This window comes from Macaca fascicularis, chromosome 7 (genome assembly GCF_037993035.2).
Source record: "Macaca fascicularis isolate 582-1 chromosome 7, T2T-MFA8v1.1".
Classification (NCBI taxonomy): Eukaryota; Metazoa; Chordata; class Mammalia; order Primates; family Cercopithecidae; genus Macaca; species Macaca fascicularis.
This window is the reverse complement of record NC_088381.1, coordinates 85,942,591-85,969,842: the sequence shown is the minus strand read 5'-3', so window position 1 is coordinate 85,969,842 and position 27,252 is coordinate 85,942,591. Positions and strand designations below refer to the sequence as shown.

The 27,252-nt window shown below is 47.6% G+C and overlaps 1 protein-coding gene across 1 annotated transcript in view; it reads right to left on the bottom strand.

The window, feature by feature from the left end:
- The window catches only part of ALDH1A3 (aldehyde dehydrogenase 1 family member A3), a 36,276-nt gene that overhangs the window by 5,761 nt on the left and 3,263 nt on the right, over positions 1–27,252 (bottom strand). Inside the window, exons 2-12 of the mRNA XM_005560617.4 lie at positions 24,960–25,064; positions 22,833–22,973; positions 17,755–17,884; positions 17,376–17,437; positions 16,299–16,427; positions 14,315–14,428; positions 12,163–12,265; positions 9,588–9,772; positions 4,778–4,942; positions 3,195–3,352; positions 2,015–2,089 (exon numbers count right to left, since the gene is read on the bottom strand). Of these exons, the coding sequence (XP_005560674.1) occupies positions 2,015–2,089; positions 3,195–3,352; positions 4,778–4,942; positions 9,588–9,772; positions 12,163–12,265; positions 14,315–14,428; positions 16,299–16,427; positions 17,376–17,437; positions 17,755–17,884; positions 22,833–22,973; positions 24,960–25,064 (1,367 nt within the window). The remainder of the gene's footprint in view (positions 1–2,014; positions 2,090–3,194; positions 3,353–4,777; positions 4,943–9,587; positions 9,773–12,162; positions 12,266–14,314; positions 14,429–16,298; positions 16,428–17,375; positions 17,438–17,754; positions 17,885–22,832; positions 22,974–24,959; positions 25,065–27,252) is intronic.

The following is a 27,252-nucleotide window of genomic DNA, read 5'->3' as shown; positions in this document are numbered from 1 at the left end:
GCTGGACCCATCTCATGGATGGGTGTGAGGACGGTATGAACAGGCACAGAGAGCTCAACAGAGCCTGCAGCAGAGTCTGTGCTCAGCAAATCCCAGCTGTTGCCAGTACTGTTGCTGTTGGAGGGCCCAAGAGGGGACACTGGTGACCCCAGCCCCGGCTGCCTGTCCCTGGAGGGGCAGGTGTAAGAAGTGATGAAGCAGGGGCTCACAGAACTCAAACACAAATAGGCCACTAGAGGGAGGAAATGCAATTTCTGCAAAGGGGTTTCATGGCCAAGAATTACTGATGTCCCCTGAAGAGGAAGCCAGCCATAGGGATAAGGGGGAGGCTAATGGGCAGGCTTCACTCACACGTGCAGACGCCTTGGGGTATTTGCCGAGAGTCAGGGATGGACTACAAAGCAGGACTGAGGTGGGAGGGGGACAGGACCCCAATTCCACATAGACTGGTCAAGAGCATCTGTTCAGGGATGGAAGCCAGGCCCATCCCTTCATAGCATCTTTAAGAATCTCAAAAGAAAGCCACAAAAAGGCCCCAACCAAGGCCCAAGGTGAGGGGAAGCGTTAGAGTCTGTTCCCACTGGAAGAAGTGCAAACAAGTACAAGGGAGTACATTTGTATATAAATAGGACACACTGGTGAAATAAAAGGAAGAGTTTGGATCCCTAGAGATGTCCCAGGAACCTGGGGTGTTGTCACAGATGGTTCCTTGGGAACACTGATCCTACAAAATGTTTGTCCACACAGGCTAATAAAATCCTGAGCTGGGGAGAGAAGATAGTGTCCGGCTGGAAACCACACATCTCCACTCCCTGGATGCTCTGGGCCTGGGCCAGACACAAGAAGTTCCACCCATTAATCTAAACCTAGGGAACTCATTTTCCCAGCAGGCAGGACAAAAAAGGAAGTGTGGATCAGTTTGCACACACAGCAGAGAGGTTTGCAGTGGGTTTGCACACGCAGTGGAGGGGTTTGCAGTGGGTTTACACACGCAGTGGAAGGGTTTGCAGTGGGTTTACACACGCAGTGGAGGGGTTTGCAGTGGGTTTACACACGCAGTGGAGGGGTTTGCAGTGGGTTTACACACGCAGTGGAGGGGTTTGCAGTGGGTTTACACACGCAGTGGAGGGGTTTGCAGTGGGTTTGCACACGCAGTGGAGGGGTTTGCAGTGGGTTTGCACACGCAGTGGAGGGGTTTGCAGTGGTTTGCACACGCAGTGGAGGGGTTTGCAGTGGGTTTGCACACGCAGTGGAGGGGTTTGCAGTGGGTTTGCACACGCAGTGGAGGGGTCTGCAGTGGGTTTGCACACGCAGTGGAGGGGTTTGCAGTGGGTTTGCACACGCAGTGGAGGGGTTTGCAGTGGGTTTGCACACGCAGTGGAGGGGTTTGCAGTGGGTTTGCACACGCAGTGGAGGGGTTTGCAGTGGGTTTGTAAACACATGTGGAGGGGTTTGCAGTGGGTTTGCACACACATGTGGAGGGATTTGCAGTGGGCTTGCATGTACTGAGAGGGCTGCAGAAGCCCAGCAGGAGGTGTTGTCATATGCCTGCTGGGAAGGGCCCCTGCTAGGCTCAGAAAAAAGGACCCAACAGGTAGGAGCCTTACCTGGGTCAGCCTTACGTGTCTTCACTGCTGTGAGTGGGGAGTTGTGTGAATAATGACACCCCACATCTGGTAAAAAGTACACTTTTTCAGTTCTGCCTGTGTCCCCAATCAGGGAGCTTCTGTCAAGTATCCACTGAACGTCCCCAGCATTATGGGTGCTGGGCAGACACAAAAGCTGAGGCCTGGAGAGGGGCAGGCTGGGGAAGTGAGTGGGAAGGGTGGGGGTGGTGGGTGGGAGAGAGGAAGAGATGGGTCCCCACTAGCCCTAGAGTGACACAGCTGGCTCAGACAAAGCAGGATGGCGGTGGAGGGGGGTGGTCAGCAGATTGGAGCCTGAATCACTGCCTGCAAATCTAGTGGATCTTGTATTCAGCCCATGGCAGGCTCAGAATGATGGACACACTTACAGTTCTCTGCCATTTCCTGACATTTTAAAGCCACCAAACGGAGCCTGTGCGTAGAGGGCGTTGTAGCAGTTGATCCTAGAAAATAATGGAAGAAAGTTCAGAGTCATCTGGAGAAGACCCCCTGGCTCCTGGCACTGCAGCCACTGAGCCCCCAATGCAGGGCATTGACTAATAAACAGTATTTTGCCAAAGCTTCCATGATGAAAACACAGGGTGCTCTCAACTTTTGTCTTCTCATTCTTCCCATCAGCAACATTTGGAAATCCTCAAGTACAGAGTGTGTTTCATTGGGATAGGAATGAAATGATAAGGGGAGAAAAAAGAAGAGAGGATCAGGCATGAAGACTTATGCCTGTAATCCCAGCACTTTGGGAGGCTGAGATGGAGGGATCACCTGAGGTCAGGAGTTCAAGACCAGCCTGACCAACATGGTGAAACCCCATCTCTACTAAAAATACAAAAATTAGTTGGGCATGGTGGCATGTGCCTGTAGTCCCAGCTACTCAGGAGGCTGAGGCAGGAAAATTGCTTGAACCTGGGAGGTGGAGGTTGCAGTGAGCTGAGAGTGTGCCACTGCACTCCTGCCTGGGGGACAGAGCGAGATTCCATCTAATTAAAAAGAAAGAAAGAAAGAAAAATCAGGGTGTAGAGGAATAAGAATTAGCTTTGAAATGAGACAGATCTGACCTTAAAGTTCTCCTGCTTCCTGGTTATATGATTCCAGGCTTATTGCTCAACTTCTCTGAGCCTCAATTCATTAATCTTTAAAACGGGGATCACAAAACATCATCTGCAGAATTACTGATGAGGCAGGGACTAGTATCCCTATTTTGCAGATGGGCATGAACTGCTCTTAGAATCAGAATGGAAAACAAAGTTGGAGGGGCAGTACAGCACAGGGGTCACAGGCACAGGCACTGGAGCCCTGTCGGCCATCTGCTAGCTGTGTGACTCTGGGCAAGTCACTTCATCTCTCTGTGCCTCAATTTTCTCATCTATGAAATGGAGACATAATGGCACCTACCTCAGCAGGTGGTCATGAGGATGGAAGGAAGCACTGAGATAGTGCTTGGTACATAATATACAATGTAAACAATGAGAAACTCTCAGTTAATAGAAAAATAAGGAACTTAGCAAGAAGCAACTCAGGAGAGCTGAAATACACACACAGTCAACTTACCAGACCGTTCCAGACTCTAAGGCAGAAGCCAACTTCAGAGCTTTGTCGAGGTTTTTTGTGAACACGGCTGCTGTGAGTCCATAGTCAGTGCTATTGGCTCTTTTTATCACTTCTTCGATACTTTTGAACTTCAGTATTGGTTGCACTGGTCCAAAAATCTATGATTAATTGCAAGAATGGCAATGAGAGGCATGACTGAATGGAAATGCATGCTGTGAGCAAGCATTTCCTTCTCTTTACACGTTTTTCATATACCCAGAGCACACACATGCATGAAAAATGATGATTAGAGAAGAAAGAACGTCCAAACATTTCTTTAGCTGCATTACCGTTGAAGACTGAAGGGAAGGATTAAAATGAAACAAAAATAAAAAATAATAACAAAAAATGTATGTTGTGTTTAAGATGTCTTGTTGTCATCAGGGTTTCTGAGAAACCCAGCCAGAGAGTCTTGGAGTAACCCATAGATGCACAGAAGACAAAACCTTTAGGTAACTTTTTTGAGAGTTGTCTTGAAGGATATTTGCAGGCACTTTGTAAGACTGTGCTCCTACCTCTTGGAGCTGTGTTTCCAACCAATGAAGATACCCTAGAACATTTCCATAATAATTACCAGAGAAAGAAATGGCATAATATTCACCACAGTTTGTGATATAGCAGAGAAAAGGAAATGGAAGAACTAAGGCTTGAACATTTAAAGGTGATTTTGAAGGGAGCTTGTAATTGATTCAATATTAGACGTAATTATAAGCTGGCAGGATGGTGCCTGGCCTGCTAAAATACCTTCCGAGTTCCCCAGGAACTCTCGTCACAGGGATGTTTAAGGAGCTGAGCTTTATGCCATCACCGCACATAACAATCTCGAGGAAGACACCTCTAAAATACCTGCCCCGGAAATCCCTTGGCAGGGACTCATCCTTTTATGTGCCCCAAAAGACCATGTCCAGGGTCTAACCTCCCGGGATCCAGCTCTCCTCTTACAAATGCTGTGGGGGAACCAGTTCCCATCTAGTGTAAGCGGGGTTGAAAGACAAAGATTTACACTCTTATGGGAGTGGGGGAGTCTCCTTAATTTCCCTCATTTCCAAGACATCCGTGGTGGAAAATGTCAATAAGAATTCCAGCTGTGACATGTTCCTTGAGTGAACACTTGAAGTTTAGTCTGGGGGGCCCTGAAGGTGGCTTTGGGCCCTGAATCCACAGGTTCTTGAATTGATCCCTGGCAAAACCCACAGGTGGCAACAGTTCTCCACCTGCAGTTGCATGACTGACTCAGGGACCCGGTGTGTTAGATCAGAGAGGGCTTGCTGCTCCCCAGAGAGGGTGAGCCATGAGTGAAAACTAGCTAGAACAAACAAGGTACTTGCTGTATCATGTTTGGAGTTCACCAGAAGCAGGGACAAAACGGCTTCCCTAGGGACCCCAAAGGAGAGGGGAAAGACCACACAGAAACAACAACAACAACAACAACAAAAACAAAAAAACGCTCAGATCACAAGGATTTCTGGGATCCCTGGGCCCTAGGGAAGGACTTCTGTTTGAAAGGCCCTGCAGGCCGTAGTCTTGCCACAACCCCCTTGCACCTCCTCTTTGGCAATCCGCATGTTGTCTGTGACTTCTGAGAAGACAGTGGGTTTGATGAAGAGCCCCTTGTCTTCCATGGCTGAGCCCCCACATTCCAGCTTGGCTCCTTCCTTCTTCCCACTCTCGATCAGCTCTAAGATTTTGTTGAACTGCTTTTGATCAATCTGCAAAACACAAACAAAAAGCGCAGCCTGGCTTCCTTCTGGGCAGTGGCTGCCATCTCATGTTTTCAGTGGCCTTCAACATGATCAGCCGTCCTTCCTCTGCACATTCTTGGCAAGTCATGATCCATGTAACTAACGTGCCTTGCAGGCAAATATTCCTCTGATGCACAGAGCTGGACTCTTTGGAGCAGGGGAGAGATGGGGAGATAGACTCATCTCGTCCTCTGGAGGTTTGGGACTTATTTACACTTCTATCTCCCTTTTCCATGCAGCAAAGTTAGTCCATGAGTGACACAGGTCTGAAATGGTCACATTCTTTCCTCTCCCAACTCTTTACATTCTACTCGGGTTGCCAAATTTAGCAAATAAAAATACAGGATGCCCAGTGAATCTGAATTTCAGAAACATGACACATAATTTTTTTTAGTATAAAGCATGTCCCAAAACAATATTTGGGATATACTTAAGCTAAAAGTGCATTCACTGTTTATCTGAAATTCATGTCTACCTGGGTGCCATGTATCACCTGGCAACCCTGTGCCCTGATCAGTTGGCACCATGACTCAGGGTTATAGTTACTGGAATTCTCCTATTATGATGCAGAGAAGCGAGAAGAAAAGCTAACCACCTTACTCAACACCCCTGGGGACAAAGCAGAATGAAACTCCAGGTGGGACAGAGGGGCTGCTCCTTGGTTAGTGGGGAACAGCTCATGAGAAAGATTCTTCCTTTTGCTATCTTGTCTAGACGTCTCCTTGGCTGGAGTTTGCCCTATACCACCAGCCTGACACACAGCTTGTGAACATGCTACTGACCAGTTGTCAAAAGCACACCCTTTTGGGAGACTGCTCAAGGGGGAAAACGCTCTTTCTGCCCCCTCCACTGGGCCTTCTTCCTGAAATCTATGGGAATCCTGTCCTTTATCATGATCTGTGGCTGGTCTCCCTCCTCTTTGGCTAGGAGAGACAAAGCTTTACTAGGTTTACTTTAGGTGGGACTTTTAGATAGGAAAACTGGTTTTATTCCAATAATCATAAACAGAAAAACAAGCAAATCCAGTGGTGCGATTGTATGACAGTCTGTCCTGGAGGAGCAGGAGAGAGGGCATAAACCATGTATGCCACTTGACCAATCATCTCGTGAAATATGGACCCAGTTTAAAAATACTAACTCAGATCCATACCTCACACCTTATACCAGGCCAAACTCCAAATAGATCAAAGACATAACCAGGAAAAACAAAACCATAAATGTTTTATATGTGGGAGACTTCTGCGAACTTGGAGTGCCTTCTAATGACTCAAAATGCAGAAGCCAAAAAAGAAAAGATGTATAATTTTGAGTATGTAAAAAAAAAAAAAAAAAAAAAAAAGCGAGAAGGGCAGCAAAATTATTATAACAAAGAGCAAAACAACTGACTTGGAAAAAATATTAACAAGTCATATTCATAGAAAGCTAATCTCTCTACTATGTATGTAAAGAGGTCTTAGAAGTGATAAGAAAAATGCCCAACATTTTGAAAGAAAAATATGCAAAGCAAATGCACATTTGATAATAAAGGAAATACAAATGGTTTTTAAATATATAATAGATGTTCTTGCTTATTGTAAGAGGTACATGCATATTAAAATGAAACAAGATACCATTTTTAACTCTCAGATGGGAAAAAAATCCATATTCTGTTGGAAAGGGTCAAGAAATAGACAAGCTTCTAGAATATTGGTAGGAATACACATTGGGTCAGCCTCTATGGAAGGTAATTCAGCAACACTTAAGGAAATTACAAATGTGTTCCCACTTAGTAACCCAGTTTGAGGAAGCTGTCCCAGGGATCTCCTTGTGTGTGTGTGAAATTACATACTCTGAGGCCTTGTGTGTGACTGCACATACCCACATGCTAATCAGAAGACGTTACTGAAATTCTGGTGGCTTCATCCAGCAGAATTCTGTACACATGTGAAAAAGAATCAGGCAGGTTCCCATGGACTGGTATAAAGAGCTCTTCAAGTTTTTTTTTAGGGAACAATAAACATAGTGCAAGATAATATACTATCATGGTAACTTTCGTGTAAAAATAACAAAGGCAATCAGGACTTGCATTCATATCTGCTTGTATACACATGAAAACATTCTAGAGAGAGACATGAGGAGCTAAGAACTGGGGATACCCATGGGAGGAAGGGTTAAGAACCAGGTGTACAAAGATGGGGGCGGGAGGGGCGGGAACCCTTTCACTGTAGATGTTTTTAGGCGTTTTGGGATTTGACCCACTTATGTGTACTCCACTCAAAAAAAGTAACAAAAACAAGTAACAAAATAAATGTAACAAAAACAGCTTTGCAACAGATCCCAGAAGAGCTCAAGGTTCTCTCAACTTCTTTCTGGGTGAACCAAGTCTCAGGTTAACAGTTCCAGATGTTGCTGAGCTGCTGTTCTCCCTGAGGGGCCAAAAGGGCCACAGGGGCTTCACCCAACTGCAGGTCCTCCCTGGCTGCTGGGCATATGCCATCTGGAAGACCCTGTTTGTCCTGCAGGCAGTGCTGGGTCCCTGTGGAAACCCTACACATCCAAACTCAACACTCCCTGGAGAGTCTGTAGGAACACATTGTTTAAATCTAATAATCCTCCATGAAATGTCAGCTGGTGCCTTACAGTACAGGAAGAGAGACCTGCCAGGAAGTGAGATGACGCGGCAGGGCACAACACCAGAAACAGGGAAATATGGCCCCCACAGGACTGGCTCAAGGCTGTGCTCAGCTCTCTGCCGGGAGGACACTGCCGGATCCTGCCTGGCCAGGTGGCCTGCATAATGTTTATATGCCTCGTTGCTCAGTTGCCAAATAAACCTGAATGATTTTGGAGCATTCCTGTGAGCGCTAGCCCGGCCGTGGACCCGGATCTAGGTCAGCTAGCTGTTTTACAGGCATGAGGCAGACAGGACTATTTAGACAGCTGTAAGTCCTCTCAGAGTAAAATCTTATTACCGTAGATGAAAAAGCACTTTGGAAGAAAAAAAAAATGCTAACAGCATGCTAAAATAATATGCTGAGGTTAGACGGCTTTAGTGAGCTTTCAAAAGGACTTTGAGCGGTGGCATAAATGCACTGATGAAATCAGCACCCATTCTGCCTCCATCTGTTCTCTTGGAAGAAATTGGTGTATCTGGCCTCAAAAGTCAAGACTGAGACATCAGGCATAAGCCACGAAAAGAGCCACGGAAAGAGACTTACAAATAACGATGGGGTAAAAAAGTTTCTTCCGTATGGGGATCAGTTCACACATTTCCCACTGATTCTGGATTAGCTTTAAAAATCACAGCGGATTCCATAATGACTTGTGGTCATGTTTGCGTTCAGATCTGAAATCCAACCGAGGCCATTAGACAACCTGTGTCACTGACTGCTGGGTTTGGGGCAGAGGCTGGGCAGGCAATGACTGAGGAGAAGGAATGTTAGCCACAGGAAGAAGTGCTTTCTGCCAGGGTCACGTGGCATCGGAGTGTGTGGGCTGGGGCCAGTGGAGGGTGGGCACTAATGACCAGAAACCCACCCCTCCTCCACGAGGCCCTCCCTTCTTCCCCAGCCAGGGCATCCCCACAGGACAGCCTGATGTCATGCACAGACACTCACTGCCACCTAGACTGCAGAACCTGTCATTTAAAGCTTCCTCCTCTTTAAAAATAAAACCTGTCCACAACTGAATACTTCCTAGGTGCCATGAAATTCTCATAATATTCATTGATTACTCCTCATTCTCCAGATGAGGAAACTGAGGCATGGAAGGATTTTTGTGACTTTCATAAAGCCCAGGGCCATATCTGAGCTCAGATCCACAGCAGCCTCCCCTGTAAACATGCAACGCTGTCACAGTGGGGGAAGTGGCAGCCTCCCGGGATAGACACAAGTGGAGAAGTCACAGACATGTGACTTGAAATTTCGTGGCTGGGGCAGGACTTTGGCTAAAAGCAAAGTGAGTGGCTGCTGAGCTCCATTTCAATAATGCATGGGATGGTCAGGCTGCCCTCTTTTAAATATTTATCCATCTGCTTCACTTCATAATTAGTAAGAAAGTGATACAGGATGTGCCCTTTTAAAGAGGATATTAAATCTCGTGGTTATGATCATTTTCATCCTGTCCTTGGCTTCCCAAACTCGGCCTCCAGATACATGCTCCTACTGCCTGGAGATACATTCTCATGCCCCAGGCTCTCTCCATCTGGTATTGTTTGGTTTCTGATGGTTCACCTTGTCCTGTAACCCACGTGGGCTTGAGGGTGTTGGGCTGCGACTGAGACACCAGGCCACACCCTGCCTGCACTCTGCTGCCTTCAGCCAGCCTACAGCCCCTCTTCTGTAGGGAGACCATCCTGGAGAGTGGAGGGTGCAGGCAGATGGCCTTCTGCCCTGGGAACAGTGCCCTCCTCCCATGCCTCAGTGTGTCCTGCCCCCTTCCATGAGTCCCCAGGACCTGACCCGGGACCTGATGGGATTGTGTTGCTGATCAGTTTCTAAAGAAAAGAAAGCCTCCTGGGTAGGGCATGTCAGTGTTCCTTCCATGGAGAGGGATCCTGTAGGCCGTGGCCATGGGACTGCCTGCTTCAGCCCCTAGACAAGCACCATGGGTTTAGACACACCAGGGGGATTACCTGAGGCCCCTGTTCTGTTTTGACGTCGAAGGGGTCTCCCACGGGCCGTTTCCTGGCATACTCCACGCTCCGCCTGACAAACTCAGAGTAGACCTGCTCCTCCACGAACACCCTGGAGGCTGCTGTGCAACACTGGCCTTGGTTGAAGAACACTCCCTGATGGGCACACTCCACTGCCAAGTCCACTGGAGGGGGCGGGGCGAGGGAGGCGGGCGGAGTGAGAGGAAGCGATTAAGTCGTTAAAGCAGGACTGGCGACAGCTGCAATTCTAATTGCCTACACAAGAAAACAGGCCCCAGGATGGCTGCATTTCAGAAATTAATTTTGTTTGCAGACTTTCCCAGAGAGGAAGGGAGAAAGGATTTTGGGGTCCACCAAGTTTGGGGTTAAATCAATTCCCTGACTGCAGGACTTCTCAGTACCTTTAATATGCTAATAAGTCCAGAGAATCATAGCATTCCTCATTTCACTTGCCTATGTAACCCTCCCCTCCCCTTTTTCTAGAGGACTAATGTTTTATAGAATAAACTTTGGTAATTATTGATGTAGGCCCACTGGCGAAACTTCTAAAGAAGCCAAAATTTTCCACCTTGAGTAAAAGAAGGGTCTTATTAAGTAAGGTAACATTATGTGCGTGACTTGAAAGGTCTGACTCTAAGTTGTAGAGCTGACATTGAGCTAAAAACCAGTTATTCAAACCCAGCTAGAGGGCGTTTAGAGAATAAGATCTTGGGGGACACGCTTAGTGGATAAGAATGGTATTGGGATGTCATTTACATCTACAGAGGGGTTTCTAGTGTTCAACCCTTGGCTGGTTTCATCACCACCAACCCCCTGCACTACTGCTTGCTTAAGAAATGCAGCTTTCTTTTGCATAGAGGCTGGCAGTGGCTCTGGGCATTGAAAGGTGATCCATTCCAATTCCATCAGGGCTGCTCCAAGGGACTTTGCCCTTGGCTTTGAGAAGGAGGCTGCTCCTATCTAGCTGAGTCATTTGTGCAAGTTTCAGTGGCAGCAGGACCGCACCATAAGGTTTGGGGGTACCTCTCTGCACTCTCGACCCCTGCAGCTGGCTGGGCCAGGTCCCAACTTGGAACGGACCCTCCTCCAAAATAACAGACTCATTTCCTGCTCCTGATGGAGCTAGGGGTGAGGCGAAGGGGCAGGGGAATGGTGGCTTGTTACCCTTGATGTCTTGCCTGGGATGCTGGTTATGTCAGGATGTAATTTGTGGACTGGCACTGCCCTGATGAGGAGTAGGAGGTGGCTACACGGCATGTTTTTATGACCCTTGTAAGTAAAATCAAGCCCCAAACACAATTACTCCTGTGCTTTAGCTGCAGTTTTCCTCCCGAGAGGAAGAAGATGAATTTCAGTGTAGGCGGAGTATCCAGATATGGTGGCACAGGAATGCAAAACAGGAGTCTTGGCTGTTTGGGACTCCAAATGTGAGTCACAGTGCCAGAAACACTCCATGTGGCTCCAAAAACCACTTGCTTTTCATAGCACTAACGGGTGCTTCCACACTAACTGCTGGAACACTAACCCAAGCAAGAAATGGGCAGTCCGTCTTCATACCCAGCTCCCCTTTCCTTCCTGAGAGCCTGTTTCCTCCTCCTGTCCTTTCTCCCATTGTGAAAGCCAGCTGCCAGAAAGGAACTGATATCAGTTATCTACGCCTTAGTAAGAAATTGTGCCAGGGTCATTTTTCTTAGAGATATTTGCAATTCCAGCCTTATCTGAGTGTGAAATGAAAGGCTTTGTTCTCCATGACAGGAATTTCTGGCACCAGTGGACAGGTGGGGGAGGTTATTCTTTAAGGTAAAGGTGTTTTAAGGCACTTGGGAAGTCACACCTTTTGATAGCTGATGCTGTCAGCAGGGCGAATGAATGCCCGACCAGCCCTTTCTTCCCTCTTGTGGACATGGCAACCAACAATAGCATATATTTTAATGTTGTGTCATTTGGCTCTGGCAAGACACAAGCTGCCCCCAAACTGCTGGGCAGGTTGCCTTCCCAGGGCAGGGGTGCAGGCCTAGAACCAGGCAAAGAGGGTAATTTGAAGGATCAGTTGCTACTGCCCTCCTCTGATTTATCACATCTGAGACACAAGGAAAAAGCATCTCCACTCTTCAGGGATCTTAAAACATATGCTAGGAAATGTGACTTGGAAGTGAGAAGAATGAATGACTGGGAGTGGGCGGCACTTGCCCTCCCCCCTACTCCCAGGGGCTCTGGAGGAGAAGTCAGACCTGCTCCTCGTGACCCCAGCTCTGCAGGAACAGGCGGGTAAACTTAAGGTGGAGGCGCAGAAACAGGCGGCCTCTCGGGTGCCACTCAAGCCATGTCATTTTGGCAGTAGAAGGCAGCTTTCTACTACAAGTAAAGCTGGCATTTTGATGTCCACCTGCCTGTCTGCGGCTGGCTGACTGTGGGCGGGATGCCCAGGGTGGAAGTATCCCCACTGTGTGTGCATGAATCTTACTCTCAGTTGGTTTTGAATTCAGGCCAGGAAGTGGGGATAGATGGATGGGTGCCCCGAAGCCCCAGCAAAGCCCAGGAGGCAGAGACTCACAGTCAGCATCAGCGCACACGATGCAAGGGTTCTTCCCTCCCAGCTCCAGCGTCACCCGCTTCAGATTGCTCCGGGAGGCAGCTTCTTTAACCAGTTTTCCAACCTCCAGGACAGAACACAGACCACAATGTACCTTGGATGTGGCTGAACTTGGCCCAGATGCAAACATCAGCGAACATTCTGGACAAGCCTGGGTGGTACTGCCACCATCTCGCTCTCTGCCCAGGCGCTCCAGGCCCCGATGGTGTCACTTCACTCTCCTGGCCGCTGCCAGCATCTCCTCCCATCTGCCAGCATCTCTTCCCATGTTAGACCACGACATCCTGGGATCCTTGGTCTGAGCTGCTCCACTTACAGGTGGGAGTTGGAGCCTCTAGGAGCCCACACAGCTGGCTGAAAACAGGGCCACCACCTGCTCACCTGTCCTGGTGCCCGTCCTTCTGAGCCCAGAAGACTGGTCCAGCCAGTCTGTGAAGGGCTTCAGGGACCACGGGGTGACTCTACCCCTCACTAGAAACAGCTGAAATTCCAACAGCCCAATAGGGAGGTGGTTCTGTGTGGCTCTTTGGTGTGATCTGAGGGAACCTCCAAGTGTTAGAGAAGTAGCGGGGGCAGCCAGCCTTCAGGATGAGAAGGAGCCAATTCTCTGGAAACACACTGTAAGACTGAGGCTGCTGCAGACAGGCAGGGAGTGAAGGGGTGCACTATGAGCAGAAGAGCCACTCACCAGTCATGCTTAACGCCCCCACGGGGTCTCTCCCATTGCCCACCGCACCCCTGGAGGGGTGGGCTGGCCCATCATGACTTGGTGACTTATCTAGGGCAACAAGTAAAGCCTAGCACCGTGAACTTCAGAGCTGGGAAGACCCTCAGAGACCAGCACAGACACGGAGGCCTAGAGCCAGAAGCTAGCAAGGGGTGGCCCGGGCTCTTTCGGGTCTGAGACTGTTTTCTCCAAAGCTAAGGTGTAAGTGCATTTTAAACATCAGCAAGCTCATGGGTGATGGCTGAATGAGGTCTGGAATCCATCCACAGGGACAATGTCTGTCCCCAAGGAGAGTAACGGCATCCATTAGGGCTGGACTAACTGAGGAGGGGGATGGGGACACCGATTGCAGTCGGTGTTTTTTTCTTTTTTAAGTACAGAAGAAGTACTTTCTCATTAGAAATAATTCCACACAGAGATGTATGTAAATTAAAGGGAGAAAGCCTTCAGCTTCCCTCCCGCTCTGCCCCTGAGCCCACCCCATAGGTGGCAATCAGTAATGATTTCTTGGGAATCCTTCCAGACAATTTCTACTTCTACAAGCACACACTTTTATGAATGGGATCATATTGTAGGTAATTTTCTACAGTTTGCTGTTGTGTGCTTCAACAATAGATCATGGACAGCTTTCCTTGTTGTAACGGCTGTAAAACATTTCATAGAATGGACATAACATCCTTGAAAATATGTCCCTGAAGCCTTATGAGAAAATTTCTTTAAGTAGCTTGTTTTTTTAAAATGGAGCTTCTGAATCAAAAAGTTTTTCACTTATAAATGTTGGATGAGTGCTACCAAAACACCGTCATCTTAGGGAAAGTGTCGGTGAGTGCCTGCTTCCCCATATTCTCAGTAGTATCATTTCAGTTTTTAGCAAACTGGCAGGCAAAAGGAGAGTCCGATTTTGTTTGAATTTGCATTTTCCTGATTACCAGCAAACTAGTTTAAGCTTATTGGGCATTTAGTATTTCTATTCTCTGAACTACCCATTTTTCTACCATTCAGTTTTTTTTTTTTTCATTGATTTGTAGGAGCACTTTACATATGATGGATATAAATTCTTGGAGCACTGCATGCATCACAACTATTTTTCTCTGAGCTTGTTATTTATCTCTTAATCTTAATTATGGTGTTGTTTGACAGATGAATATTTTACATTTTTACTTTATCTTATCTCTCAATCTTTTCTTCTAAGGCTTCTGAGTTCTATTGGATATTTATTTACTTTGGAAACCAGGCCAGTGACTTTTAAAACTGGTTGTTATATACTAAAACATGGTCAAATTTAGAAGAAAAACAAACCATATTAAAGCCTGTCAAAGGAAAAGTTCACGGGTGTCAAGTAACGCGCCACTTTCACTTTCACCAGCACCCCATGAGGAGGGTTACCTCTGTGGACCCGGTGAAGGCGATCTTGTTGACCTGAGGGTGAGAAGAAATTGCTGCTCCCACTGTAGGCCCGAATCCTGGCACGATGTTCACCACTCCTGGAGGGAACCCGGCCTGGGAAGAAACCAAGATAGCACTTGAAGAAGAACGGACTTCACCCACCATGGATCCACATTTGGGCCGAGAGAGCCGTGGCTGTGTCACATCCCCCAGGGAAGCCTGGGCCGGGGTGGATTTACCCAGGACCCAGATGCAGTTGCCCTTGGGCACCCTAGGAGCTGACCTGGGCTTTTTACCCCCTACTGCCAGCCCAGTGTGCAGGCTGGGCAAGGGGAGATGCCCACTTCTCTTTCCGGGGGGACTCCATCCCAAAGTGATGTGCAGTGCAAATGTGTCATTATGCTGCAAGGTGGCCATGGCCCACCTGTAGCATAGCACCTTTCCATGTTGGTGGGGGGTGTGTGTGTGTGAGAGAGAGTGTGTGTATGTGTTAAGGGGAGAGGGGCAGCTTGATCACAACCCACTGCCCAGGATCAGAAGCACCTGCAAAACATCTGCCCAGAGCTTCAGTTTTCTTTTTTTCTTTTCTTTTCTTTTTTTTTTTTTTTTTTGAGATGGAGTCTCTCTCTGCCGCCCAGGCTGGAGTGCAGTTGCGATCTTGGCTCACTGCAACCTCCGCCTCCCGGGTTCATGCCATTCTCCTGCCTCAGCCTCCTGAGTAGCTGGGACTACAGGTGCCCGCCACCATGCCTGGCTAATTTTTTGTATTTTTAGTAAAGACGGGGTTTCACCGTGTTAGCCAGGATGGTCTCGATCTCCTGACCTCATGATCCGCCTGCCTCAGCCTCCTAAAGTGCTGGGATTACAGGCATGAGCCACTGCTCCCAGCCCAGTTTTCATTTATTAATCAGATCCGGTATTGTTCCAAATGGTGACAAGGTATCACTCCCTTAAAGTTCTTTGCTTGTTCAACCTAAGTCTCACCTGGAGCAAGCCCTTCTGGAAGGCAGGGACTGCCACCTCGTTCATGTTCATGCCTCGTGTTTTTCATATACTAAGGCTCTTTATCAGGCAAGAAAAACAAACGAGGTGGAGGACACTCTTCCCCACCTGTCCTGAGGCTTACTTAGAACACATTATTTCAGAAGGTCAAGATTTTAGGCACGGTGCTTGAGTCTTTAGATTTTTAGGCACTGTTTCTTAACAGTTGGGATTTTCAAATTCCTAAGTCTCACCAGTGTGACTTAATTATGCCCCACATCACCAAAGGAAAGCGAGAAACTGACTCATCACCAGCTGTTCCCACCTTGCCTCTAAGCAACCATGGACCTGCCTCCCAGTCATATCAGTCCCACTAAGAAGAGAAAGGAAAGGATCTTTCCTTCTGTCCCTCTTTGCTTTCTGTTGCTTTCTCTAAATCTTTGCTCCATACAACCTGGGGATGGAATGACAAAAGGTATGTCTGGAAGGAGGTGTCCCTTTGGGCCTCTATTTCCCTAAGTTCTGGCTGCCTGAGGGAGAAGAGATTGCATTCAGAGCAGAGGGCACTGATTAGCAGGGACCCGGCAAACAGATAGCTGCAGCCGCCCAGCTGGAGCTGGCAAGGCCACCCCTCAGGAGAAAAACAGACCATTTCATAAACTGAGAATGCAAATCCCAGAGAACCTCCCAAATATTTGGCTCCCTCTTGGTTGACCCCCATGCAAATTCTCTAGACAAACCACTGGGTCCTCAACCATAGGTTTGAGCCCATAATAAGAGTTAAGCATTCTCATTAGGACCACTGGGAGGAATGGAGTTTCTCCAGCTCAGTGGCCACAAGCAGGAGAAAGAACGTGCAGTCGCCAAGCAAAACATTGGGAGTCATTCCCTTCCCACTCAATTGCCAGCAGTCTGCCACTGTCCCATCTCGTGATGGTGGCCTGGTTCCTAGGAGTGGGAATGTTACCAAGAACACGTGATATTTTCTTTCTGGATGTCTCACCTCTTTGATCAGAGAGCCGAGATGAAGGGCGGTGAGGGGAGTCTGCTCTGCAGGCTTCAGGACCATGGTGTTCCCACAGCAGAGGGCGGGTGCCAGCTTCCACACCAGCATCAGCAGGGGGAAGTTCCACTGCGACAGAGCACAGGGGCTTTGGGGGCCCAGATCCACCCTCCCACCCTGTCCCATGTGCCCAGTGATGCCTTTGTGGAGGACACTTGCTTTTCATGGTCTGGATTTGGGGTATATGGGGTAACATAGGAGTGTGCAATGATCAGAACTGCATTCCTGCACAACACTTCTTAAGTTGCATTCTGGGTGGTACTAATAGGTAACCTTTGCAAAGAGGATGCTATTGTATGTGTTCTACCTCCCCCTCTAAAACGTCTGCTGAAGACGTGTCCTCCTCCCTGCCGCCATGGACACTTTTCCAACCCTCACTTCATGTTGCCACCTGGCTCTCCAGCTTCCTGCCTGGCTGTTGTTGCAATGGCCAGAGGCGTCCCAAACAGACAGGCAACACTGTTGCATTTCTTGGGGCACCTATAAGCATCCCCACTGCCCAATGAATAAAGTCCTGGCTCCTTGGCAGCCAAAGCTGCTGGAAGCTGGCCCACACCACCTGCCACGTGTGTGCACCCTCTTCCTCACTTTTGCTCCTGCCTGAGCTCTAGCCCCACCAGATTTCCTGCTGTTCCCTTCCAAGTAGCCCAGACACCTCTACACTTTTGCCTAGGCCATTCCTACTCCTTGGAAAATGATTTTTGTTGTTGAACAAATCTTTCTTATCTTTAAGGCTCAGTTAAGAGACCACCTTCCTGGGAATTCTGGCCATTCCTGACCACTCTGGCTGGAATGCACAGTGCTTTCTGTGGCATGCCTAAAGCTGGCCTTAGGAGAGCAGAAATGGGGTCTAATCCATCTCAACAGCCCTCAAGCATGGAGTTCCATGCCACAAAGAAAATGCTTGTTCAATGCTAGTGCAATCAGATAAAAACACACCAGAAATTGAGTCCAAAGGACACAGGGCAGTGGGGCGGGATCTACATAGAATCTACTGAGAAAAGTTGCCATACTTACTGGAGTGATGGCCCCACAGACACCAATGGGCTCATGCCTGGTGAAGCACACAACGTTGTCATCTGGAGGAGGGTTACATGGTGGGAAAGGATACACTCACTTAATCCAGGTTAGAAACTTGAAGTAATAAAAAGACAAGAAAGAAACCAACAAGGGTGCCAGATTCAAGTCTTGTCTATTATACACAGAAGTGATTTGACCTCAACTTTAAAAGTGAAGTTCTTAGAAGAAGAATTGGCAGTACCATTTGGAGAGGGAGTGGGGCTGGGAAAGGTGACTTGGGGAAACAGTCAGGAGGGGCTCTGGATTAATGAAAAGATATAGCCTCAAAGGGACGATAATATAAGCTATAATATAAGCTATAATCCACCTTGCTCACCTGTGGGGATGGTCTTGCCCTGGATTTTGTCCGCCCACCCTGCAAAGTATCTGAGGGTTCTAATACAGCCCTCCAGGTCGATGAAAAAGGCATGAAGAAATGGTTTCCCTGTATCCATCGTCTCCAAGGCCTGCAATAACAAGATGATGTCTGTTTTGGACATGATTTGCTTTTCTTTTGTACTGTCAGGCTGTTAAAGATGGAAGTTGGGGAGAGAACACAGTCCTAGGACATCACTCTGTAGACCTCACAGTCAGATGTACCTCTTCAGAAAGCATGACACCAAATGTAAAGTGAGGCCTGTCCCTGAGTGTGAGGATTGCTTTTATTTCAAAACACCTAAAGTGGGCTGTGGGGTGGTGGGCCAGAACATAGACATGCACCCTCTTTGAAGGATGCATGGAGGCAAGGCAGATTTAAAGCCGTGCTGGGAAGGAATGCACACTGGCATCTGATCTTCCATCTGTAGCACAGTGGCCTCTGCCATGTGGCCGGTCGTGTGTGCCTGTGTGTTCCCAGGAAGCTCTCTGAAGGTTAGCTGGCTTTGGGGTGGCTGTAGTGGGAGCTGCCCTCCTCGAACAAAAGAGAAAGGGAAGATGTAGGCTCTTCCTTCTCAGCCAGGCTGGCCAGTGTGGCTGTGGAAAGTGACCGAGCCGAGAAGGGTCGCGCCCCCAGCACAAAGATGCAATCCTTCCCTCCTGCACTGCAGAGTCCGGCCGGATGCAGAGTCGGATGCAGAGTCGGAAGGGAGCAGACTGTCCTGCTGGTGAGGGAGGTGATTACCCAGGGTGAGTGTGCAGCCACTCAATGGCAGGGATTCTTTTCTATTTCCAGCCTGGGTGGAAGAGAACCCCTTTGTCCCTCAGACAAGTGGCCCCAGTTGAGCCCAGCGCTGAAACCGCCAGTCATCCGCCTCTGCAGGAAGTGGCCGCCCTGACACATAGCCCAGGGCTGGATTCTTGTGAAAGAGTCAGTGGAGTGAGGTGATGATTGACAAAGGAAGAAGAGGCCCCTCCTCAGGCCCAGGGCCTTAACCCCAGCACACTCCCCAATGTCTCACCCAGGCCCCTCCTCAGGCCCAGGGCCTTAACCCCAGCACACTCCCCAATGTCTCACCCAGGCCCCTCCTCAGGCCCAGGGCTTTAACCCCAGCGTACTCCCCGACGTCTCACCCTTTGAGCTTCGTGACTATATTCCCACTTCAAGGTGCAGGCACAGACACTAACGGTCCAGTGACTTGGCCAAGGCCACCCAGTGAGGCAGCAGCTGAATTCGGGGCATCTACTTCCGGCCACAACAGCAACCGGCCTTTAGAGGCTGCTCCTGGACACGTGTGCCTGGAAAGACTGCAGGACAGCCACTCCAGATGCTTGGGCTACCCCAGCTCCCCTTTGTTTCAGGAATGAACCAAGCCCCCTCTAATTAGGAGGCAACCACATCTGCTGAACCCTAGTTAAGTAAATGGGCTTTGGGTAAGTCCTGGAATCTCTCCCTGCCTCAATTTCCTCATCTGTAAATAAGAATAATAACGGTTCCTACCTCACAGGGCCAGTGTTAGAGTGAAAGGAGTCAGTGGACACAGAGCACCAACCACAGTGCCCGCCCATGGTGAGTGCTAGATTGGTGTTCACATGAGAACACTGGTGATTACACTGATTATCATCATCTTCCCGTTAGGCACCAGAGAAGGGCTTGGTGATCCTCACCTGGGGACCCAGACAGGGCACTGGGTTGCTGAAGACCACAGGACTGGTCTAGGTTAGGGGTGTGTGTTCTGCCCCCAGCAGCTGCCGCTCAGGGACTGAGTCAGGCCAGTGTGACATCAAGTATACTCTACTGTTGGTTCCTATAGATTTCACTCAAGCGTGAACTTTCGTTTTCCAGGGGAAACCTAGCAATTGCAAACAGTGCCAAAAGGCCTCTAACACTGACCTATGCCAGACAGTAACTGCATATCTGTCAGTGGAACCAGGAGTTTATTCTTCGCTCTTTTCTGGGATGGAAAAAGAGAGGACTTCAACATCCAGCACTGAGGGTAAGTGCAAGACATGGAGCCAACATTCTGCCTCCAGTCCTGGCTGGGTGACCTAGGACAGGTTATTTAACCTCTCTGGGCCTCAGTTTCTCATCTCTGAAGTGAGATAAAAAATCCTACAGCTCAACAAAGCGGGTGACAGTGAACATTCAACAAGCATTGCTACAACAAGCCGGATCCATGGCGAGCATTCAACAAGCATTGCTATTTGTTTTTATTATTAACTTCAGCAAGTTTGCTTACTGGAATGACAACATGAATTTACCAGGTTGGTTTTATGGAATTTCTCTGAGCAAAACCCAGGTCATGACTAGGTTTAGATGGGAAATTATTAGAAAAAAAATTCTGCAGGTGAGTGAGTATAAGTGCTAACTACATATTGAAACAGTCATCCTTTAAACAACTTGTTATTGTGGCTCAATCATGAGTAAACCATAGCCACTCCTAAGTTTATTTCCTTTAGCATTTTAAGAGAAAAATGTGTCCCCTGAGAAATTAACACATCATAACCCTCAGATACTAAAGAATGACAGGAAAGTGCCAGGAAAACAGCACAGCAGGGCTTACAACTAGAGGACCCAGAAATGGCACTTGGGGTGAAAAGGAGAGTGGATAGGGAGGGCTTCCGTTTGGGAGCTCCCAAAATGAGCACCCAAAGAGGAGAGCTGGGGCCTGGGTGCCCCAGCAAAGGAAAGCCATCCAGGGGCTGCTGGATCCCCCACATCTGTTTCCAGACACTGAGCACAGAAATAAACACCCAGCTCTGTCAAACCACTGAGCCGGCAAGAGAACATGCTCCATGAACATGTACAGAAACCATATCGAGGTGGAGAGCAAGGGGCGCTCTCTTGTGATGTGGTCGGAGTTTTAAAAACCGTGTTTGCCAGTAATTCTCTTGTCCCTTTCATGTTGTGGCAAAGAGCTGGATCTTATTTCTTGTGGGCAGCGAGGTCCCAATGGCAGAAGTGATTTGCTGGGTTTGCATTCTGAGGTCCTCCAAAGCTCTGTCTGCTGTCAAAACACAGTCGTGCCAGGACAATGGGGCAGGCTGAAGATGAAGGTGGCTTTGCAGCCTCTGCTTCTAAGATGATACTGACACTTAAGGACAGGGTTCGTGGGGGTGCCCAGGGCACATCCTCTCTAGCCTGCTATTAGTCCACACGGACATTGCTGACTGATGAGCTCATGCCGGGTTAAAACAGAAATGTTTTTGAAAAAGCCAGTTTGGCAGCTTGAGTGTTGAGGCTGGCTTACGTTGCAGGAAGAAACCAGAGGCTCCTCAGAGAGAAGCGCTTACCCTGGGAGGTTGCTACCCTCACCCGGGGAACATGTGGACTGGCCGGGCTGACTGGGAAGGAAGGAAGGAAGGAGAGCTTGAGTTTCTGTGTTGATGCACCCTTAGGGAAATGCACCCAAGAGTAAGGCCTGAGAGTTCTTCCACCCTAAGAAACACATTCAGGGGCAACAGCAATTTCCGTGTCCTGGCTGACACCCTCCTTTAAACAGTGGCTACCCTACTGCTTGTTCCCGACATCAGAAAAACCATTTTTCCAAATCAAAGGCCAAAAAGGAGATTTCCTCCCCTACAACCGGGCCTCAAGGTTTGGAACAACTTTTAAAAACAAGAGGCTGAGATGTGCAAGGACAGGATGCAAAGGACCTCACAGTCCAACGTGGCCTCTGATCACCCCCTCAAGACCAGAGGAAAGTCTGAGGATCCTGCTAAAGAATGGATTTACAACTGATGAATGCCTTCGAAGCCCAACCTCATGGGGTATGCTGCATCAATCTCCCCACCTAAGGTAACTAGAAATTACTGGCGAGCAGTGCATATAGCTGAGGTTAGAAAATGGGTCTTCACATGGCCTTATTATGATAACTGCTATTATTAATAATAGTTATCATCTATTTAGTGCTTACTGCATGCCTGGGGACTCTGCCTAGAATTTTTTTTTCTGCCTAGAATCTTAAATAGACCATTCTTACACCACTGAGTTATCATTATTGGTGACATTTTACACAAAGAAATAAATCTCAGAGAGGTTTCACAAGTTGTCCAAAGTCACACAGCTAGTAAGTGGCAGAGTGAGGATTTGAACTTACGTCTTTCCTACTCTGAGGTTTCCTATAACCAGGCTATCCTGCCCTCACCACCACTCCACATATGCTTGCTACTAGTCAGTTCAGGGGTGGTTGAGGAATAATTTTAGGTCACATGAGAACAGTTTTTTCTATGTTAAGTGGTGGCATTTATTTTAGTAAGTATTAGAAAAATAAAATTAGCACATCAAATCTGTGATTTCATGAATATTGTTTCTTAGGATGAGGTTAAACTTAAGTTTAAAAGAGAGTTAAGGGTGGGCACAGTGGCTTACATCTGTAATCCCAGCACTTTGGGAGGCCAAGGCTGGCGGATCACCTGAGGCCAGGAGTTCGAGACCAGGAGTTCAAGACCTGGCCAACATGACAAAACCCTGTCTCTATTACAAATATAAAAATTAGCCGGGCATGGTGGCAGGCACCTGTGGTCCCAGCTACTCAGGAGGCTGAGGCAAGAGAATCATTTTAACCTGGGAGGTAGAGGCTGCAGTGAGCCGAGATTGTATCACTGCACTACAGCCTGGGTGACAGGGAGACTGTCTCAAAAAAATAAATAAAATAAAATAAAAGGGAGTTAATACAAAAAAGAAAAAAGTTAAGTACATAAACATACAGGTGGTACCAGGATATGGCCCAGTTCATAGTCACCAATCTGTGAGTGCCCCAAGTCTGAGACCACTGATATAGCTGAACTTCCTACAGACAACCACTTGGTCAAGAAGCTGAGCTGCAGAGGACAAAAGTCTGACTTCAAAATGAAAGGGATTCAGTCCAGAGGCATCGACACCTGCATGTATTGCCAGAGAGCTGTATCTCAAAGGACGGAACAGACCTACGACCACACAATACCAGGACCCTGGTATTTTTTCCCATACCACACGGGGGACAGGACCCTCACTGAGGCTGGCTCATCCCCCACCGGCCCCCATGTGCGTGTACTCACGGCCAAGGTGGCGCGGTCCCTCTCCACCAGGTCAGCCAGCTGGTGCAGCAGCCGCCCACGACTCAGGGCATCCAGCCGGCGCCATGGCGAGCCCCTCTGGAAGGCAGCCTGTGCAGCCTCCACAGCCTTGTCCACATCAGGCTGAGTGGCCAAAACAACAGAGAGAGGGTGTCATCTTTTGATGTGACTGCAGTTTGGGATCGCGGCTGTCAGTTACAGAGAACAGCAGAATTGTGCCGCTGGCAGACAGGCTGCAAGCAGCAGCAAGTTTTTCAATCACTTGAGTGGCTGGGAGCATTCAAGTGATTTTTTTCTTCTTTACATCTTAATATTTCTACAGTGGTCAAATATCATCTTAATATTTCTACAGTGGTCAAAAAAACAAAAAACGTTTGTTTCTGATTATAAAAAGCATTTAAAAATATTTCATAAAGTCACCGACCCTGAGTATTTTTCTGGGGGACCCAAGGACGGAAAGACTTTCCACTGGCTGGCTCACCGTGAACACACACAAGCCTGCTGTTCACAGACCAGGTGGGAAATGGCTGTCCGGCATTTTATTCCAGCTGGGAACTGGTGGTCCAAGAGTGAGAATGGGGAAATTCGTTCCTTTCTGGATTGCAGAACTGACCATCATGGAACAGTTCGCAGACAGGGAGGAACATGGAGGCCTTTTTTCTCCCTTCAGCCTCACTCACCCCATGGGAGCAGAACTGGATCGTTTGTGCAAGGATAGCATAATCACAACAGAACCTTCTTTCTAAAAGGAAAGAAGTGAGGGCCATTTAGAGTAGTGTCATTCTTTCTCCTTCTCAGGAAAACAGGCCACATTCATCTCAAAGGCTCCTCCGTGCCTCTCTTTCTAGAAGGTACAGCAAGGGGTGGATGCCAGACACCAGGCAGGAGTGACTCTACCGAGACTCCATGTGTCCAGAGCTGGCTTGGGGGTGAGCAGAAGCTTGGCAGGGGAGATGTGGGACACTGGATTCCTTGTCCCAGGCTCTGGGGTGGAGGCCAGGACCTCTCCAGCTGCAGAGTGTGGGGTGGCCTCTGGCTCAGAACAGTCACTCAGACCAAGGGAGAAATCAAGGCCCAGGGCAAGGGTCTCGTTCTCCTCCCAGCACGTGTACAAGGTGCTTGGGAGTCTCCTAGTGGAAACCCCATTCCATGTCATGGCTTCCCCCCGAGGCCCTCACATTTTTCTATGAGCTCCTCTGTGCCACTTTCTTTGTTAGCAGAGCCTAACTGTCATGAGGTGCCACACAGAGGGGGGTCTGTATAGGTGCGGCCGCTGTGCATTTGCACATCTGTCACAAAACTCATGGGCAGGATAAAATCCAAGCCTACTCTGCACACGCCCTTCACTCCATCCACTTCCAACCTCATCAGTTTGCTGACTAAGAACATCAGTCCAGTGCTCCAGCCGTTGAGGAAACATTTACATCTCCCTGCCCTCAGTGGAAGGGCTTTACCTCTGCGCTAACATTCAAAATAGATTTAATGGCCTTGCCATGTATAAAGGACACATTCAGAAGTCCCTTAACTTCCGTATTACGATATAGACCTTGCACTTCGAAATAGAGTGATAAAGGTTACCGCTTTCCATGCTCATGTAAATTTCTAGGAGAAAAGAAATCTGGTGGTTACATTGTTAACTATCCCAGCATCACCCAGGTAGCAACTATTTTTTTCCTTCAAGTCTATTTTTTTTCTAAAATGTCTCCTGCCAGAATACTGTATTTGTTGAAACACACCAGCCGGAAATGCTTTATGGAAAGATTCTTTAATGCCTCCAGGTCCAAATAGTTGAAAAAACAACAAAAAACAAAAAACAAAAAACCCTTCCTTTAGCCACATGATGAGGATAGGTGAGGTCATCCTCATAGATGGAGAAACATCTATCAAAGGAGAATGATTCTCTGCAGAGGATCATCAGTAATTGATCCCATTCTGTGCCACATGTCTGAGAACCACATGCCAATTCATGCAGCTAGCCCAGGCCCTGCCCCTAGGATGGGCCAGTTCTATCTTATAGCTAAGCCAAACTGCTTCCTTATCCTTTGGTCATCTATAATTGAATTACTTAGAGCAACTGTTTTGTTTTTGTTTTTGTTTTAAAGTATTTACCTTATCTCCTTCTTCCACTTCACATATTTTCTCCAGAGTTGAAGGGTTATATGTGGCAAACTTTTTTCCACTCTTGGATTCATGCCATTCATTGTTGATAAATATCTAACCAGGAAAGGAAGTGTAACGAATTAGGTTTAGATCAAAATCATATAATTTCAACATGCTAAGGACCTTAAGTAACGTCTTATCCATCTTGTCCACCTTCCTCCCTGCTGCTTCCCTCTCCCCTTCAACATTTTATAGATGAGACCCGGAGGGGCACAGAGTCCCAGGACCACATGACCAACAGATCAACCAGGACAGACTCGAAATTCAAGTTTTGGTCAAATAAAACTAAAGTCAGTTAGAGATTTTTTCTAAATTATTATTATTTTTTCAGCAATAACATGGATTCACAGAGGAATGGCTAAGTTAAATGGTTAAATAGAGGCTGTGAATGGAATCTTATACCCTCATAGACTTTGGAAGAAGAATCAATAGGTTTATATATATAAAAGTCCCAAGCATTCCGCCTGCCCCTGAAGGGTAAGGACACACTGAGCACTCGCTTTCTCCTTTCAGCGGCAACACCCAGCAAGACTGATTACCAAGGAGCTCAATTTGAGGAGGATCTCACCATTACCCTTCAGTTTTCACCAATGCACATCAGCATGTCCCTCCCCAGCATCCCCCTTAAAATGTGTAATTTCATAGCAAACCACCATGGCACATGTTTACCTATGTAACAGACCCGCACATCCTGCACATGTACCCTAGAACTTAAAATAAAAGTTGATAAAATGTCAAAACAAACAAACAAACAAAAAAAACCCCACAAAAACCTCCGAAGCTTGACAATAAACCAGTGTTGAAATACAAAGTTAAATGTCTGGGTTAGAAACTTTCCAGGTTACATTAAGAGATGTCACAAATAACTGTTTATATAACCCACAGAAATCACTTTTCTGGGAACCTCAGTGATCCAGAATGCAGATGAGAATGAAAATTTTTTAAACAAGATATCATGAGCAGACTAAGAAGAACATACGAACTTCATGCACTGAAACATATGTACTATTTACTGTTAGTTTACACTAAGTTCTAATCATCTTAATAATGTCACATTAAAAGAGAGGGCTTTTGGAGAAGAACTAGGAACAGACATGACAGACAATACACAAAACACATTCTGACAGCACGGAGGTCCCCGGCTGCCCAGCCAGAAGACACACAAACTCCTGCTACACCAACTTGGAATGGCTTCCTCATCACAGCCTATCACAGCATCAGAAAAACCTCTGTGGCAGAAATGGCTAACATGCATGTCTATCAAGTAAAATGCCATCAATAATTTCTGAGTACAGAGTTAGTTCATCAGGTTCCGTTTTTACCTCTATCTGCATATGGTATATACATAGCTTTACTTTACTTCTCTGTGAATCGTTTAAAGGAAGAATTGCGTCCCTCAAGGGCTAATTTCAATTATTGTGAAATTGATTCATTTGGAATATTTGACTCCCCAGTGACGACAGATGAGAGAGGGCAGCCATCTCCTAAGAATGCGTCTTGGTTACGTTCTCTGTATTGAGCTTCCTGTATAAACTCCACAGCTCGAGCTTAATACCCGGGTGATGGGTTGATCTGTGCAGCAAACCACCATGGCACATGTTTACTTATGTAACAAACCTGCGCGTGTACCCCAGAACTTAAAAGTTGATAGAATGTCAAAAAAAAAAAAAAAAAAAAAACCACAAAAACCTCTGAAGCTCATGCGTGAGGAAGCCTGGTCTGAGTCCTCTGGGGACCAAGCACAAGAGGCAGACTCTGGCTGGGCAGGTGAGCAGAGACCAGCTGCCCCCCAGTTTGGAATCCAGGACTGAGAGCATCTGTCACCAGTGGGATGTGCCTGTCTGGCTTCTGGAAGCTTAGCATCTCCAACGTGAGGCCAGGCCCCCAGGGAAGTGCACCAGGAAAAGGTCAGGCTACAATTACAGGTTTATTCTTCCAGCTGAAACTAAATCCGAGAGTTCACTTTTGCCATGCAGCAAGTCATCACTTGGTAACAGCGAGAAATTAATAACTGGGGAAGAAGAGTTAAGTTAGTGCGGGGAGGAAAGTGCAGCCAGGAAGAGGGGCCCATTTGTAGAAAGATGAAATTTCGTGGGTTAGATAATAGAGACTGTCAGTGAAAATTGCTGATTCTAGGTCCTTCCTGGTATCAATTCCAAGGGGGAGGGAAAATGAGAAGGTGGCAGAAGAGAATATAAATAAGGGGACTGAAAACAGATTACAATGATCGGATGTCTGCTGT